Below are 18,991 nucleotides of genomic sequence, written 5' to 3'. Positions count from 1 at the left end.
CATAGAACTGCACTGGAAATGTAACACAGCGGTTACGTGGTCTTTTGGCGCAAGTTCCATTAATTAATGAAGGCTTCTAGAATTTTCACTACACTATTAAACAAATAAATAAAATTATTTGAATCAACACACGTTTGCACTGATGCAAATTATACTTAATTTTTCTTCATTTCCATTTTTTTATAACCTTTTCAAGTCATTTAATAGCTTCATTTCATCGTTTGGAACTATTCCAATATGATTAATTGAATTGAAATACTTTTGCCTCGCAGCACTCGTGGCCGCTAATATCGAACTGTAAATTGAGCAAATCAAATTACCGATACTGCTCTAGAGGTTTTATTGTCGGAACACGTCGATGCTTATGGCTCACTTAAAATTCCCATTTTTCTTGCATTTAACTTCCAGCTTTAATGCTTAGTAAATTTTTCCTTTGTAGCACAATATTGATTTGATGGAGCCAGCCGGCCAATATTGTTCTCTGCAATCACAAACTGACAGCCTTAATTTTAATCCTAAAAATACCGAACAACAATCGGGCCAATTGAATAGGGCTCGCGTTTAGAAGACAATGACGCGGGACCTGCAACTTTTCGTTGCTAATGGCAAAGTAAGTCTAAGAGAACAATGTAAAGTATAAATTTTAAGCCCGTCGCATTAATTTGTATCAAGTTTGTAAGTGGATCACAAAACGAGGAAGGACAAATTGATTCCTGACGATTTCAATTCCTACATACGTGTATACTATCAATATACGTGCAATAAAACCAACCCTTTTTTATTACAAATACATCAAATTGAATATTGAAGTTGCACTAAAATTTCGACGGATGTTGCATTACGTAATTGAAAATTGCCCAATGGTGCGAAACCGAGATGTATTTTCCGATTGACTTATTTCCGATATCCATCCGTGTAGAAATTAATCGGCGCGGCTCGAATTAAAAAAGAATGCGCTATTTGCAAATGATGCAATTAGCATTAAGGGCACTTCCGGTCGCCCCCTCGATACGTCACAAGGCTAAGCACTATTCAACTGCTATCAAGTAGTTAATTCATTGAGACCTAATGTGACTCATTTAGTTGTATGAATGTATGTTAGTGGTTCAGTGTTTGAAAATAATTATTCCATTCAATATTGCAGTAGGTATACGAGAGTATAGGTACCTATTTATCGCGGCTTCTGTTATAATTAAATGAACTGAAAGCGAAGCATTCGAATAATGGAAAGATTCGAACTAGGTACAAGTTCTCAATTAGCGATGTAATAATGTTACTACAAATACAACTGTAGGCACTAAATATAGCCATAAATGTAAGGGGTCGAAAGTTGAACGCTGCCACTTTCAATAGTAAGGGAGACTTTTATTCAATTAACCTTTGCATCTGTTACGGGTGCCTCCCTTCCCTTACAACAAAAAATTGGTTATTCCAATACCGTTTGAAACCGTTGGCATTTAAAATAAAAGGTAAAACAAAACTCTTTCTAAACCACGTGATGACTAACTCCTTAAAATTGATGTTAATAATAAACAAAGCATTATTTCGCAACTTGTCAATTGTAAATTAATTATAATTAAACGTTAAACTTTCCCAGCTGTACAAAACTTGTTACGTTTCAAAGAACTTTGACAATATAAGTTATCTGGATCGAAAAAGAATCAGGTCAGGTTGCCGACCAGCGTACATGACATTCAGAAGGTATTCAAGTCAAAAGAAGTAGAGAGGTTAACTGCCAAAGAAAACAAAAAAATTGAAGTGTAAATATACAGGGTGATTCCTATAGTACCTGCCACCGTTTGGGAGCGTATAGGGGGTGCCTAGGGGAGTATTTTGATATAGGACACTTGGGGTCGGAAATCTAAAATAAGGGCGCCAGAACCAAATTTATCTTCTGGAATTTCACGCCTGTATGTAGGCAACCCAACCGACCGACGTTTCGCGCGGAGCGATGCAGAGCGAGTTAGCGCGAGGAAGCGACATGGGAGGGAAGGAGGGAAAACGACAGTCAAAAGCAATAACGTTTACAAGTGTTCAACGTGGCCACCGTTGTTCTCAATGCACTTCCTACATCTAGCCAACTATTATTATACTATTGCCATAGTGTTTATTCACTTGATACGCGTCGTTGCAGACGGGATTTCGTGGGTTTAAACAAAATTCTGATCAAGTGTCAGCCACACATCGCCGCCTGAGATCGCTCCGTGTGCACCGCCGGCCGGTTGGGTTGCCTACCTACAGGCGCGAAATTCCAGAAGGTAAATTTGGCTCTGGCACCCTTATTTTAGGTTTCCGACCCCAAGTGTCCTATATCAAAATACTCCCCTACGCACCACCTACACGCTCCCAAACGGTGGCAGGTACTATAGGAATCACCCTGTATATTTCAATATTAGATGAATATAATTATGTTATTATGACTAATTATTATTATTAGTATAAAAAGAGCATAGGTACGTAAAGCATATTTATCAGTACCTTGGAATGCAGTAGTTCAGACCTCCCAAATAGACTGGTTCACTTTTCGAAGTTTCTCTGTCGTAGGGGCATTTCAAACAACATTTGGCCAACAAGGCTTTTTTTACTAATTGGTACCTGCTGAACACGAATATCGATGTTGGCATCTCGAAATCTGAACAGGAAGTCCAGAATTCAAGATGGCGGCCAATTTTCGAAAATGTTTATCTTTTCACTCATGCGACCGATTTTTTCGATCTAAAAACGAATTATAATGTTATTCCTGGCGTACGTCACGATAATAATAGTTAACTATTGTTCTAACAATAATGTAATAGTTTTTTTAGCGCCAGGATGCGTAAAATTAAGAATTACGAAATTCCTAGCTCCTCTTGCGATAAGGAGAACTTGCAAAACGATTATTTCTACATAGTAATCCTGACATAATAAATAAGTATTCTCGACATGCGTTTATATTGCATAATTCTCCTTGTAAAGTTTTGATAACTACAATCTTTGGAATTTTACGTTAATTTTTATATGAAAAAAATTTCAAGTTCAACTAAACTGCGGTGTTTCGGTAGATTCTTATTTTGCTAGGTAGGTACATATTATTAATTACCGCTACTCAAGATATATTTTTATTATTAAAGTATGAAAGCATATGGAAACATGAATACAAATTTATTAACACCTTATTCTCATGGTGTTAGGTCAATCGTCTTCTTGAGAATTAGGTAGTAGAAATCAATTGAGCTTTGCGACATTTTTACAAAGTTTTGAAGAGCAATCCTATTTACAACGACAAAGGACGATATCTAGAGCAGCCTTCGGAATTAATCTAACGTTGTGAGAATGGGAATGTAGCCATTTTCAATTCTTTCCCCAGAAAATAGGATTAGATATGCTAGTCTGAGCGACATTTCAGAGTTTAAGGTCAAAAAAGTACCTCTTGAGATTTACACCTGATATGCCGTAATTATGGAAATGGATGAAATGCTAGAGAAGATTAGATGGAATCCCAAGAGAATGGAGTTCAGAATTGTTAGATCTAAAGCTTCGCAGCTCCTGAAACCTGGCAATGCTTCTCCACTCTGGGAAGTCCTACTTGGGCAACCGAGATGGGGCCAGAGACGTACACATTCTTCCAAACGGACGTCTGGTAGCGACTTCTCCCTACCGAACTAAGCGTGACGCGCAGCGTCGGTAGAAACTATGGTATCAGCTACCTAAAGAGAAGAAAAGACGCCACCTAAAATGTGCGAGTCAAGTCGATACTCTGAACAACCAACCAACCTTGTATAGTTTTGTCACGAAGATTTTTGCAAAAGATCCCAGCGTGAACAGTAAAGAAGAGCGCTTTTGAAACACTCTCTAGTTCACCTCAGGGTTCGGATATAGATACTTGTAAATGTCTAGTGGGTTGGGTTGGTAGACCAGTGTTGCCTGAAACCCCTCTGCTTAGAAAACAAAAGGTCAAAAATAAATAAATAAATAAAAAAAAATAAATGCATCCAAGCGTGGAAATTCACAACAGCAATGACGTGACATCACTACTCCTGTGATAGCGTAAAAGGACAGGATATTCGTTACTACTCCCTTTGGCCAGTTCCTCTGCACATCATTATGGATAGGAACAAAGACTATCTTTTTTGAAGTACCGGTCAGCAACCAAACTTAGTTTGCCAGTATTTTCTTGAAGTGATGAAGAAGCAACAGAAATACATCTGTATCTGTAGCGTTATCCTAGTATCCGCTTCCGCTTCTAAGGAGGAAATCTATGCCGTCTGACGGTTACAGAAAACTTTTCTTTCATCACTGAAGACTCTAGCAATCGCACCAGTACGCCGTCAAATGAGGCGTTTTCAAGGTGATGCGACAATAACTCGTTTCTTTTGTTTTCCTCTAATGAAAGGAAATTCCTCCAAATGTGAGGTAATGGAACATCGCGGATATCTATCACACGACGCACAAGAACCAAAATGCTTGCCAAAACAGAAATAATTTAATAATTACACCACGTGAAGAAATTTAAACAGTAGCCATAGTATTATGAAAAAAAGGTTTCCACTTTTACACACTTTGACGTTAGAAAAACCATGTTCACTATTATTATCGTGCCGTACCTCCTTCAGGAATAACATTATAATCCGTTTTTAGATCGAAAAAATCGGTCGCATGAGTGAAAAGATCAACATTTTCGGAAATTGGCCGCCATCTTGAATTCTGAACTTCCTGTTCAGATTTCGAGATGCCAACATCGATATTCGTGTTCAGTAGGTCCAAATTAGTAAAAAACGCCTATTTGGCCAAATGTTGTCTGAAATGCCCCTAGAACTTGTTCAACGGCTGTTTTTTTATAAAAGTGAACCAGTCTAAAAGAAGTCTGGGGAAGTTATCCACCGAACTTCTGGTTTAGTAACATTTGAGGTCCCTGGTATATCTTTAAGAGGTCCCAGGACCGGAAATGGACGTTCTGAGGACCTCCAAATGTCCTGTTGCGCACGTTTTTAAGATGTCTTTAGAACATACTTGTGCTATCTTTCTTTGTCACCGACAAGCACAACTTTGTTTTTGTCGGATAGCAAGAGAGCAGTTACCTAAAATTTATATACGAGTACATATGATATATTGAACAATAAAAACACTATTAATACACTTTTCGTTAAGCTTAAGTATATATTTACGAAAACCGGCATGAGTAGGTAGGTATACACAAAAAAGTTCGTGAGTTGAGCAGTGAACTGTTGGTTATGATTACGTCTCCCATTTTCTATTTATTTATTTTTATAACGTCGAAAGGGGCAGGCGTCATTTATAACGAACCCAGGTAAAGTAGCATCATCGAAAAAGAGTCTGGCGTAAGTAAACATCAAATGTTAATTTATGAATCAGTTGTAAAATAAATTTTGGCGAATAGAGTAGATAAACCGTGGATAGGTATTACAATGTAAAAAAAGACAATTAGATGTCGACCGAATTGATACCGAAATAACTATCATCGAAATGGGTCAACCACTAAGTAAATATGGTGTACAAGTCTGAGTAAATATTATAATTGCGGGTAAATATTTAGTAAATTTGGTAAATATAATAAATGTAAATTTTGTAAATATTGGAAAATTTATTAAATATGTATCTACTTGGTAAATTTGGTAAATGTTAGGTATTAAATTTTGTAAATCTTTGAGTAAATTTTGAATGAAGCGGATAAAAACTTTATATAGCTATTCAAACTGATGTGAACACAATTCACAACCACTGCAACTTTATCACAGCAAATACGTATTCCTATCTAGAGGTCATACCGTCAGAAAGTAAGGTCTTCAATAAGGTGTAAAATAAGGAAATTAGCTGGAAAATTACTACGTAATAGGTTAATAAATGAATTATTCTCAATATTTAGTATCATCAACACCCAAACCGCAAACGATCCCTCAGATATAGATTTATTTTCGTTAACTTATTTTAAATTTTTGTATACTACAAACTCGACTATAAGTAATGGATTTAATAACTTTTGGAAACCAATAACAAATTTAAATAAAATGTGAAATTGTGATTTACTCTATTCTTTGTAAAATTCTCGTTTACATTGTTTATACAAACAGTGAATATTTTTGCGGTCCTGGTCGCATATAGTCATAGGAACGACCCCCTGCATCGGAATCGGGCCATAAAAAATATATTTACGTTCCACCAATACCTACCAATACAGTTTTCAAGAACTTTACATAAAATCCATCTTCTCTGCTATGCAATATTCGACCAAAATACCATTTATCTGGGTAGAAAACAGCATAATATTCTTCAACTATTATTTCCATAGAATCAAGAGAAGCTTGGGAGTGAAGCATTTTCGAAGGCATCCTGATTTCTGTTTTTCCTTGACCGATGGAGCAGAATTCTTTTTTCTTGATTTTCATCTTCAATCGCTAGTTCCGTAATTTCGTTGGCTCTTGGACTGCAATTCCCGAAGACCTTTCGGTCTCGCCTTCTGCATAATTTTGTACATGTAAGTATCTACTCATCTTGAATTTCAGCTTCGTTTTCATTTAATAACGCTTCGTTTACAGGAATGGCCTTGTCAGCAGTTTGGATCACATCGTTTTCGAGAACCTACCATTGATATTAATTTTCGACCAGGCATTATCTGTACAGTCCATTGTGATCCCTATAGTCCGTCTCACCTTGACTTTGACCCCTCGCTTTAAACACATGGGAATGGCAAACGGCACAGCCTGTATTTAACTTTATCAAATGTAATAATTAATTAGGAAATCTGGAATCTGGAAATGTATTACAACTAGGCACATAATTGATGAGTTTTATTTAATTTTAGTCGTAGTTGTACTTATGCTGTAAAAATTGTTCCAAGAATTTAGTAAGTTGTAATTGTTCTTTTTTGTATTTTAAAACGTAGAAATTAAGAAACATGTGGGACAGATTGTATTGCGTCTTTACGAAAATTAGTTAACAGATGCTTGATAAGGGGACTTTATCAAAGTAAAATTTAATTGAAGACGAGATTGAATGAGGTAGGCAACGGCACATGTGTGAAGTTTAGTTATATGGCATTGCATGGTAAACAAGTGGGCGCCGTTCTTCGCTCTCTACCGAAGATAACAAACGCAATGGAGGTCGTAAGAACTTAAAATGCTTTGCACGCCGTCAGGTCATGAGCGTACGTAACGTCCCGTTGCGTGTAAATTTTTTAAATACGATTTTTCCGGCGATCGGCCAATGTTTTGAAGGTTTAACAGTTAAAATTGAAGAAGTGTTACAATAGAGTTTTCCAATTGCTGCACAGTCAGTGTGGATGCATGCAGTTATATAGGAGGAGTCTATGTTAAAGTTTGTACCCGAGCTGCCATTTGCTGTGCTGTGACAAAAGTGTGCTGTGTTCGTCATTTATCGCATCTATGCAGGCGGTTTCAGAGCAAAAACTTATTTATTATTAGTGAGTAACTTTTGAGAATTTTTTTTTCTGTATTCGACCGTTTGTGAGGGGTATAAGGTTTAATTTGTGTAAATTTGAGCTAGCTAGGTAAGTGTTCTTTGAGCGGTGTAATGAATTCATGCCATTGCACACAGCAATATACTACAAACAAGAATTGTGAAATAGCATTAATACATCTATTTAAGACAATTTCTTCTTGAAAGTTAGTGGCACTTCCATATGTTTCCACTTAATTAGCAAAGCATAAATGAAGAAATTAATTCCACACTTGCAACTTATTAAGCAAGGAATACAGAGCGTACCGGCAATAACTGTATTAGGAGTACACTTGCATTTTAGTAAGCAAATAATATCGATTGCAGAGAGTAGTTTAACATTAAATCCATGCCAGCAATAAATAATGTAATTTACTCTTGTTACCCACAGAAGCAATTCATAGCCTCATTCAAAACTTGCAATTTGTTAAGTACGTAACATTAGCGAAAAATACTACAATCCAATAAAATTAAACTTGATTGCGCTAGCGAATTTCCTTAACAGCGAAATGTACTATTCAAGTGGTGTCGCGACGAAAGGAAGCTTAATAACGAACGCATGCGACACATATGGGCTCCTCTTAATTTTTCTTATCCTAGCTTAGGGCATACATCACAGCGTCGGTTGGTTGTTTTTAGTTAGTATTTTATTCTATTTAAGAATATAGTAAACCTTGCTTCTCAGTGGTTCTGCGCTTTTTGGCATTTGGAAAAAAAGAGGTACGCAGTCGGAATATTAAGGTACTGCAAAAAAATTGATAGTGCTCAGTAATTTACAGCTCAGTTCTCAATTTTGAAAATGTGAAAACTTAATTTTTTTACAAGGGAAACTTCAGGTTTCAGCGTTGAAGGAAAACTTTATTTTTCATTCCACTCCGACAGTTTGTAGGTATATCGCTATATGTTCCAAATGAATGCCTTTGTAGAATCTAGACTGAAACAAAAATATGTGCAGGCACTGTAGCATTATATATTTTCGGATAGTTTCCTTATCAAGAAACTAATGCTATTATGAACGTAAATGATATTGTGATAAAATCAAACACAAATACAGTAACACAATCCACAAGTAGGCATAAAAATAAAAAAGATTTTGTTACACTATCTAAAAACCAGAAACAAATTGATTTAATATTAATTTGGCGCTGTGACAGGTTTTGTTTGCGATCGCAATTTACTGCACTGTGTCGTCCGTCGGTTCGTCCGTCACACGTACCGATTTGGGCGATATTAGGCTCATTGGAAACAGCTTGGTGCAAGGATCCCCTGCGTAGTGATATTTTTGGTTTTGCGCATGCGCAGTGTCAAAAATTTTGTTGCCGTTAGACTTAAGCCTGCATATGCGCATTTATCAAACAAGAATCGAAGAAGAATACAACACAAGACGTCATCTTACCACCATCAATAATAATGATCGTGTCTGTTAAGAAGCAGAATGCCATTTTCTGTCGAACTTATTTGTGCAACGATGTAAAGCTTTCGTTGTTTAACCAGTCATCGTAATAATTAAAAAGCAATGCTTCATTGTCTATCGCCTTCGTTTGTTCATTGAACCTACTTCGAAGCAACAACAGGTAAGTCCTTCCACTCATATTCCTTTCAATCAAGCTTTAGAATCAATTTATATTATTTGTATTTTGAATCAATAAACACGTTAATCATTAGAATCGATATTCTTCCAACATTCCTCTTATACAAAAGCACATCAAGCCGTTACATTTAATATACAGTCCATTATAAATATCGAAACGCTTCATTTGTACACGCAACAGTAGCAGTATTCCTCCGGAGATTCGGATTTCGTTCTATATCGTCCGGCTTTAAGGTACCATCCCTTCGAGAAACGCAGTACTGATTTGTACCATATAGAGAAACCTATGTGTCGGTAGCCGAAGGCGAGCTCCTGGCCCACAATTGTTTAAGGCTCATTTGTCCATTTGAAAGGAAATATACCATTAATATCGCCGATGTGCTTTTGGAATTGACACACTTAAATTGTATTTAATAGCTTCGGAGTAAATAAACTGAATGTAAGATTATTGTTAATTATACATGAGTTTGCCCTCGAGTTTGCCGCTTTATAAGCGATATGTAACACTTAATAAGACGCAATAATAAATAAACGCAACTGCAAGGTCACCGTTTCGATTATGAAGGGGCGGGTTCGAACCCTGAAAGCACTTTTTTTCTATAATAAATCGCGACAAAACGAAGGGCGCGAGGGATTGTGAGAAAGAAAGAAGTAGTCACGTCACTTCCGTCGATACTCATCCAATGCCACTTTCGAATTTTTTTAATTTGTATTGAAATAGGCATTTTGGATTTTTCATTTTTGTCAGTTAAAAAAAGGATATTTCTATAGAAATGAGTCCAATTCTGTTAGTGTTTTGGATCTCCATTAGGTTTAAGGGAATGTTTTTTCTTTGTATAAAATTGCCATATTTATCATTGTTGTTGGGGGATAAATAGGTTAGAAAAGAAAAGTGGCCACCTTAAATAAGAAAAATGAAAAGTCTAAGAGAAATCGTTTTTTATTTGTCAATATACTTAATAATTAAACTTTAAATTTGTATTTATGATCTGCAGTCAATCAACTCAAAGGAGAACACCGAGTTTTTGATTTTCAACAACAATCATCATTGTAGTAAAAAGTTAATTTTAATTAGTACGATCGAAGGATTTGCACCCCTGTATTGTAACAAACTGTCACAGGAAAGGGATCAGTAAAATCCGCATATATGGCATCTTTTTTTTATTAATACCTGGATTTGAAATTTGACATCAGTTTTCATAGGGATGAAAATCAACCACAAAAAAATAGTCACACGATTCGCATTATCCTTCTCATTTTTTCAAAAAAAAAAAAAAGCTGAAGATAGAGTAAGTATTTCTGAAAGTATAAAACCGAGTATAAAACAGTTATTGACCAATTTTTAGCACCCGCGCGTTAGTAAGGAAACTATTGCATTGGGGTACAAAATGATCCCCCACTCTTTTACGGAAATGCACATTTTGAAGTACCATGAATCCGAATCAAACAAAATCTCGTTGATGTCGCTCCGTCTGTACGCTCATTTCCGGCTAAACGGCTGACCCGGATTGGAACCAAATTTGGTACACATTCTTCCGACATAAAACAAAGGGCTGAAGAGCTTTTGGACAGAACGCGCATGCGCCGGTAGTATCCGTGCGAGTCACGAATTTTTTTATAACGCACTATACCTAAGAATTGAGAAGTTTGTAACAAAAAAACAACAATATCCCTCCCAACGCATCTGATACAACCGTGTGTGAAACAAAACAATACCTTAAGTTTGGAACAGGAGACGCACCATTCTATGAGTATCTGTTATTAAAAGTGCCCCACACTCCTGCATTGCCGCACAGGTTCCCCGTAAATACGTTGTTATGGCTCTGCTTGTACCGCCCTTTTTTTACAATCAATTTGTCAATATGTCCAGCGAAGTAACCGTCTGGACTCAACTGCAATATTCATTATGCATATCAGAGTGCATATCTAATCCATGCGGTTTATTTTGATTAGTTTCCCTGATCGCAAACATCATATTGTTTATTTAAATGCTAAATCGTGTACATGAATACAAATATTTAAAAGTGACGGGTACAGACGAGCGACACATCTGAAAATATTCCAACAAGAAAGCTTGAACCCCAAGTAGTCCAGTTCCGCACGGCAGTGTACGTTGGGTTGCATACGTGCCGCTTATTATGAAAATTTGGAAATTTGTAAAGGACCGGAATGGATCAGATTTGTTTTATGATTATGGTACCTAATACCACAGTATAGTAATACTTCATTTAAACATTCTCGCAAGTTATTACACAGGATTAACTGACGTATAAATAGAAATTTCATTTCAATCAATACTTAAAACGTAGTGACGATTCAAACAAAATCACAATCAAACGAGGAAATTCCCCAATTGATTAATATTCATTAGATTAACAATTTCAAGTTAGGTTTATTTTATTTCATCCAATAGGAAAGGTGTTTGTATATAATTAACTAAAAAATGAATCAGAGGTTAGTCACGAGTTCAATTGCAAGAAATTTGTTAACAAAAATTCCAACAAACAGTAGGTAATTTCTCGTACTGTCGTAATTAAGACAGAGGTTTATCTAAGCGAAATTTGTAGATCTTGATTTTTGAACGCGATGTACATTGTTCTAACCAAATATTAGCGTTGATAAGAACTTCAATCCAAACTCAAGACTGGTTTGGTTACGTAAATGTTGCAACTGATAAAAATGACAATCACCTGGGACTTTGTCAATGCAAATTTACAAGTAAAAACAAGAGAAAGGCGTGGCTTTGACATTACTCATCGTTGATAAATAAAAACAACGAAAAATCGAATGTTTATTAAACAAACACGACGTATTTAATTGTTATCAACAGTCTGGGCACCACTTTGGACTTTATTATTGACGAAAATCGATAATATTTATTTAAATTTCACTCACCTCTTCGCTCAGCTTACCCTCCGATGCCATTTTTCCACACTCACTTCGTGAACTACCGATCGACCCCGAGGACAAACGTCAGTTATACTTCTTCAGTTTAATTGCAATTAAAATTTATTAGGCGGCAACGTAATCAAATTTGTACTACGTTAATTATTATTCGACAAACACTTTAGAAAACACCTCAACGTTTAATTGATCCAGTTTTATAAGTCATCCAAAGTACACTTATTCATAGGTTATTGTTTTGGAGTAATTGCAAAACTAACGTAACGAACACCTGCTCGTTTGCAAACAATTACAACTCGTCTAAACCTAAACTATCGACGTTGTCAGGTTTACACAATGCATTAACCTTATTTACGGAACAAGTTTCTACGCTGTTTTTAAGTCTATTAATCTGGCACTTTGACGGCTTCCTGGAGTTATTCGAATTATTGCAGGTCTCACAAATGACAAAAGGCCGAGTTCCTTTCATTTTTTTGCTTATTAGTAATTGATATTGCAAAATTGGTACAAACAAAACAAGCAGATATAGGTATACAGTGTGTCCCAAATCGAGTTGGATTACATGGCGGGTAACTTTCTTATTATTAAAGATAGCGAATTGATTAAATAGACAATGTTTTGCAGTTTTAGATGCTTATTTTTCAGTTCAGAATGTCGAATATAGGTTGGACGTAAATTCAAAAAAACTAAAATTGGTCATTTCCGTGAATGTCTTATATGTATCATCGAAAGTATAAAAGGTATAAAAAAAAGGGATGTATCTCGGAATTGTTTATTCTAAAAAAAAGTCAGTCTTTTGGTTAGGTGTTACCTTTTTCCTACAACTGATAACTCCCTTGCCCTTTGATACATACATCAAAATAAGAAAATGACGCATTTAATCAAGTCGAAAGCAAAACGCACACGTAGTTTTTGCTTTCTATTATTAAGGTATCGTTAGAAAATAAAATGCACTAGTGTGCCGGAATTTGAAATAGTATAGGTACCTATAACCTATATTGTTACATGTTATGTGAAGTAGTATATAATTTTCACGCCTGAACCTGCGGTTCTGCCCAAACACGAAAAATGTGTGCTAGTTTTTCACGTAACAACATAAGTTGTTATAATTAGGGTATTAGCCAGGTTGCGGACAGCATTTTCCGTTATGTTAGACGGCCATTTTTCCTTATAATATAAGTTTATAAGTATAAAACATTTTTATAGCAAAGTTAAGTTGCGGTGTGTGCTGGGCGTGTTCAATTTTGCTTATAAGTTTGAAGGAGTCTTAACCTCACTTTTATTTTACATTGTGTTAAAATGTCCAAAGTTCACTACTATGCTCTTAGACAAAAAGAAAAGAACTACCGCCAACATAAACACTGCACAATTGTAGGTTAGCAGGAAAATGTTATTTATGAGTGATTACGTACTGCGCAGTGACACATTATAAGAACTTCATTTTCATTGGTTCCGCTATTTATAAATATATCGTACAAAAAGCCCTCATACCGTAAATTATTTCTACAAAAATTTATATTTCTTATGTTATAAGAAAAAATGGCCGTCTAACATAACGGAAAATGCTTTCCGCAACCTGGCTATTATGGTGTGCAGCTCGATTTGCTGTAAATGATGAGGTTGAAGGATTTAACGACAATAGGTACACCACGTGGGATATAAGTTATAACCCAGGCAAAGCATTTACGAACAACTACCATGAGGTTTTGAAGCTGCCAACTGGTTTCGCAAATGACCTCATTCAAAATGGTATTGCTCGTGTTGAAGAAATTATGATTTAATTAAAAAAAACCTACGAACGAGATTTTCATTAATCGCGATTAGCGAACAAAATAATGCAAATGCAAAACATCGTTTGATAGAGGTGGCGGGGTGATGGGTGCCGGTGAGTGAGTTATTCTCGCATAATCTCCTCCCTTCCCTTTCGCCGCGTGACAGTCATTCAAAGTGCTTAAAATGACGAGTTTGCAAGTATAATTTTGCAAACAATTCCCCCTCTCCCGATGGTATTACATACCCCCCGCCAATCATTGGTCAAAAAGGCCCCGCAAAAATGTTTTCGCTCCAGGCCGCGCATTTGCTAAGGACGGCTCTGTAATGCGAGTGATCCCCACGTGTAGGTGGCAAATGAATTGTGGCAAAGCCAGTGTCGTCTAAATCGAGATGCAAGTGTATTCAAAGAAGTGAAGTTACGAAGTATCATCGTTTTGTGTCTGTGTTTATAGACCAGTTATAGAAATAAGTGCAATTGATCCGATATTTTGGTTATTAGCACGTTAAGGTAATGAAGATTTCGATCCCTTGTGGTGTGATATGTATATTCTGGCCCTGAGTGACTATTTTTATTTCAACCTTATTTGATTGATTCTGTTTGTATCATGTGTAAATGTTCTACAGTGATATTCATGTAGAAGTAGACATAGGGATTTCTTATGTCTACTTTTACTTGATAAAGTCTCCTGAAAGACGCCTAATTTTATGCAACCAATGTTTTTCTTTATCATAGTCCATGGCTACATAGACTAAAAACTCGTGAAAACAGAATCTTCATAATTAATTTTTTCGCGTACAAGAAGAGGTAGAATAATCGTTTCACATGATTTAGATGCAGAATTTATATCTCTATAACTTTTATTTGAAGTATTTTTGCGTAAAATAAATAGGAAACGTTTGCGCAAGAAAAAGTAATTTCCCATGTTAAACGCCTATGTTCCACTTTTCTATTTACACCCTGTACATACATTTAAATTAACACTTTCTAACTTTTAGGCTTGTGTTTCCATTTTCTGCGCATATAAAGGTTTTATTTATTTGACTGACGACTATACAAACTTTTTTTGTTTTAATATGTTGGTTTTTGTTCCAGAAAAACAAGCTTTTGTTAAATTTCATAACGTTTTATTCTGTCTGTTTTTTTAGGACATTAAAAAAATTTAAATATAATAGCAATAAAAAAACAATTTTTTTGTCAAAATTATGACAATTACAAACTAACAAATTTTTGAATGTGGTATTAATCCGGTCACAATTTTGGTTCACGGAGGGATGGTGTCCGGGAATTCAACACGGTCGATGTGGCAACCCTATCCACATCCAGATCCATAATCGGGCAATCTCGATTCAACCAGAAAAATTAGCGCCATAAAAATGTTAATCTTGTGTTATATTTGCTTGCCTAGTCAGTTTTAACTGTACATAATATGGTTAATTGCAGAAGAGAATTTGATGAAACATCGCCCACTTAAAAATAAACAGACTAAAAAACAAACTAATGCTCGGTTTCACAAACGATGATCAAGGTTAACCAGTGATTAAAAATATTAGAATGGGAAACAAATGAACGTACCTATAATCAAAGGTGGCTAACATTCTAATATTTTGAATCACTGATTAACCTTAATCATCGTTTTGGAAACCGGGCATAACATTCATAAACTTAACCACCTCAATATTTAAATGAGTTATATGTTCTTTATTGAAAAAATAGATTTTACAAAGGGATTTAAACTAATCCTACACAAAAACAAACTAAACTTCAATATACTGATACATAAATAATATAATGGAATTACAGATTAAGAACGTTTTTTTGTTGTGGCAGTGCGTTTCGGGTTATCTTTAGGGGAATTATCACTGTAATTAATTTCTTTACGAACTCTCAAAGGCCTAGGTTCTGCAACACTAACAGGTTTTACTGCCTTTTTCTTTTTTTCGTCTAATTTTTTCTTAATATTCTTCATCTCGTCTGTATATCCAACCATATTATCTTCTGCTTCCTGACCATTCTCAACGTTTACTTCATTATCTTCCTCTACATCCTTTTCTCTATTCTCCGCAACAGGTTTAGCAGTTTTTGTAGCTTTTGTCTTCTTAGCCACAACTTTAGTCTTCTTTTTAGGTGTCGGACTCTTGGCAGCGATTTTTCGTTTTGCAGGTGAACTTTTCGATGTCTTAAAACCGAACGGAGCCTTCATAGAACCTCCTGCCGCTTCAACTCCCTTCACAAGAATTTTACGTAACTTTCCATAATCAGGGTCAATCCCAAACTTTAGGGTAGAAACATATTTCATGTACTCAGATATAGCGCCTACAAATTAATAATAATTATTCGGCATGTTATCATTGATAATTACCGGGAGGCTTTCCATCTGAAAAACATTTCTTGAAGAAGGTCGTAAGATTTTTCATGTTATCTATTTTGCTCTGTTGTACAATCTTGGGATCAGATAAATCAACTTCCCACGGAAGGGCGCAGCCCAACCATTGAACTAAGTTGTATCCCAAACATTCCAAATCTCCTCTTCTTGATTCAACTTAAAAGGTTAAACCTCACAATGTTAGTCTAAGTCATATTAGTGCAAACAAAAATGGTGCGTTGATTAAGATCGAAGAGTATAATTATTTCTGTTCAAAGTAATGGTAGTGGAGAAAAAACCTACTAATAATGTAGCAAGTTTAATTGAAACGTTGCGAGAAGTAGAAGGAAGCATAGGGACTTTTCACATTTGGTAGTTTATACAGTCCGTTTCAAATTAAGTTGGTACTATAGCTATACTATTGACAACTTACTTAGTTGTTAGAAAGACGGTTAAATGATCAAAGTTGTGTGTATTTTGCTACTGAATCCACATCTCATTTTTCAGATAACAAAAATGTGACTTTTTTATATGGACCATATTTATATGGTTCGAATAAAAAGCATTAAAAATTTTTTTAGTAATTTAAATATATGTTTTTAGAAGTAAAATAAATATTAAGCATTAAAATCGTCCAATATTTTAAAAAAATCGCCAAAGCAAACAATTGGTATATCTTATCTATTTTGGCCAATGTCTTGAGTTCTAAAAAAGTTACAGATCTGGGATTTCTATTTTATTGTGTAAAAAAATAATGTCATCTCATTTGATTTTTTCAAGAAAAATTATAGCATATATTTAGTTAAATTTCAGACCGCCTTCTAGTGACTACCGTAAAATTACCAGGTATAAAAGCCAATAGCTGTTGGTAGGCCAAATAAATGTCTCTTCGAGGGTCTCTTAAACAAGGACCAGTTTGCTAAAATCGGTTACTTCACCCAAACTTCAGAAATCAATATTTATTTAAAAAACATTTGATTTCCTCCCACCACATTATTTCATAAAATGGCCAAAAAACGAAAACAAAAATAAAGAGTATTATAATCAAAATTAAAACTTTGCTATTTTGATACCACTTTATTAGATAAAATCTGGAGAAAATTAAAATTTTATATTTGATCATGACTGTTGCGCCCTCTAGTGGCCATTTTACACACTCGAAAATAATTTCCAGCAAATTTATCTTGGCCATTTTTCTTTCATAATTTGTTACCCAAAAGCTCTATGTCTACTTGCTTCTGAGGCCATTCTTATTTGTCCACCTGGTACAGTACAATATACATTGTAGTGGACCAAACTACCCACAAAAAAGTCCCTGAGAGTATATGTCTACCTTCAACTGTTTAACGGATTAAAACATGCATGTGTGAAAAGTCTTCTACAATTTGGATTCACTTGTCTTATACTAAACATAGGAAGTTGTGTTATCCCTGCAAATTCTTAAATGTCAGGGTCAGTTGCAGATATTTCATTCTGGTTTAATCCGGATCCCGGTGTTAAGAAATGTGATTGGTTAAATCTTAAGTCTGAAGTTAAATCTAAGTCTAAACACCCACTATGCTCTCATAGGTACTCGGATAAAAAATAATCCCGGGTTAACAGCTAATTATTTGGCATATGACAAATAAATTTTTCTTAAATCCTGCAAGATGGCGCACCCCTAAATGGGGGCAAAAAAAACCTGATCTTAACGAAATTTGTTGGGGATTTTTGAACATGCACTTTCCATTGTGTTTATAACCTGCGAATGTTTTCTTATTGTAGTACTACTTACTTCCTAAATGACCATCCCGACTGACATATTCTATGGTTCCATTGTGTGCTTTCTTAGGATCTGGTTTCTCGCTTGCACTATAATGGGAACATAAACCAAAGTCGACTAAATAAACTTGTGAATCCGATTCGGCATCAGGTCCTAATAAAATGTTTGGCCCCTTAATGTCTGCATGAATATAACCTTGACTGTGAATGTATTCAAGAACATCAAGCTGTAAGTAAATGTATAGCTAAAAAGATTTCGGAATTGCCTTACAATCTGAACACCAAGTTTGAAAACAATATCGGGCGAAAAGCGTCGATCATTTTCTAAGAATATCTTCCAAATATCGGATCCAAACTTCTCCATAACAACGAACCTGTATTTTTCACCATTGTGCTCGTGGCTACCTGACGCAATGTATTTGGGCATTCCTAAGGAGGCTAATTTTTTCTTTACTTTAAATTCTTGAACTACAATGGGAGTTGATTCATGAAAAAGTAACAGTGTTATAAAAAATACTTACTTTGATCTTCTTTTCCGTTTCTCATATAAAAATGCATTTCAACGAATAATGGTCCATTTTTATGTGGTTCCTACAGATATCAGTATTACGATTAAATAAGCGGTTAGCATACACACATAGAACTTACGATCTTAACAACGTATGGAAAGCTGCTACCAGATGACGATGCATCCTTTGCCGAATAGATTTCCCCAAATCCGCCTTTTCCAATGGAAGGGCCCAACTTCCATTTATTCCTGTTTACATCTTCTACTACTAAGTTCAATGGTAAAGGGGCTGGGAGTTTATAACCGTTTTTAGCTTTAGGAGGCATTATTTTAGCCTTAGAGAACAGTCTTATAATCAATACTTTTCGAATTGGAATTAAACTAATTAAACAAACAATTCAGAAGAAGTTGAAGCACACATGCCACACATCAAACCACACTTCTGCAACGATTTTTTAACGCGGGAATCGGAACTTTTGATTAAAAAAAAGGCACACAACTGTAAAACAATAAAAGTCCTAGATAAATAATATCCCTAGATTTTCCATGGTTAAGGTGTGTCTAAAGGTGCGTACAGACCGGTCTAACGAAATCGGTAGTTCCTAGCGAATGTTTGATTGGCGTCGAAGAAAAATTCAA

The 18,991-nt window shown here is 35.4% G+C and overlaps 2 protein-coding genes across 3 annotated transcripts in view; both read right to left on the bottom strand.

Annotated features, from left to right (window-relative positions):
• The window catches only part of LOC116172282 (sodium/potassium-transporting ATPase subunit alpha), a 104,813-nt gene extending 92,567 nt beyond the window's left edge, over window positions 1-12,246 (bottom strand). For both annotated transcript variants that reach the window (XM_031489512.1, XM_031489536.1), the window contains exon 1: window positions 11,939-12,246. In XM_031489512.1, coding sequence (XP_031345372.1) covers window positions 11,939-11,968 — 30 coding nt within the window. In that variant the 5' untranslated portion in view covers window positions 11,969-12,246. The remainder of the gene's footprint in view (window positions 1-11,938) is intronic.
• Window positions 12,247-15,398: 3,152 nt separating this feature from the next.
• LOC116172276 (serine/threonine-protein kinase VRK1-like) lies at window positions 15,399-18,838 on the bottom strand. The gene is made up of 6 exons (XM_031489456.1): window positions 18,493-18,838; window positions 18,366-18,435; window positions 18,116-18,312; window positions 17,858-18,071; window positions 16,081-16,260; window positions 15,399-16,034 (listed from the first exon to the last, which is right to left on the bottom strand). Exons 1-6 carry the CDS (start codon window positions 18,676-18,678, stop codon window positions 15,523-15,525), a joined length of 1,359 nt encoding a protein of 452 aa, XP_031345316.1. The 5' UTR covers window positions 18,679-18,838; the 3' UTR covers window positions 15,399-15,522.
• Window positions 18,839-18,991: the final 153 nt, after the last annotated feature.

This window comes from Photinus pyralis, unplaced genomic scaffold, assembly GCF_008802855.1.
Source record: "Photinus pyralis isolate 1611_PpyrPB1 unplaced genomic scaffold, Ppyr1.3 Ppyr1.4_LG1, whole genome shotgun sequence".
NCBI lineage: Eukaryota > Metazoa > Arthropoda > Insecta > Coleoptera > Lampyridae > Photinus > Photinus pyralis.
The sequence above is the reverse complement of the archived record's forward strand: the minus strand, read 5'-3'. Positions and strand labels throughout refer to the sequence as shown.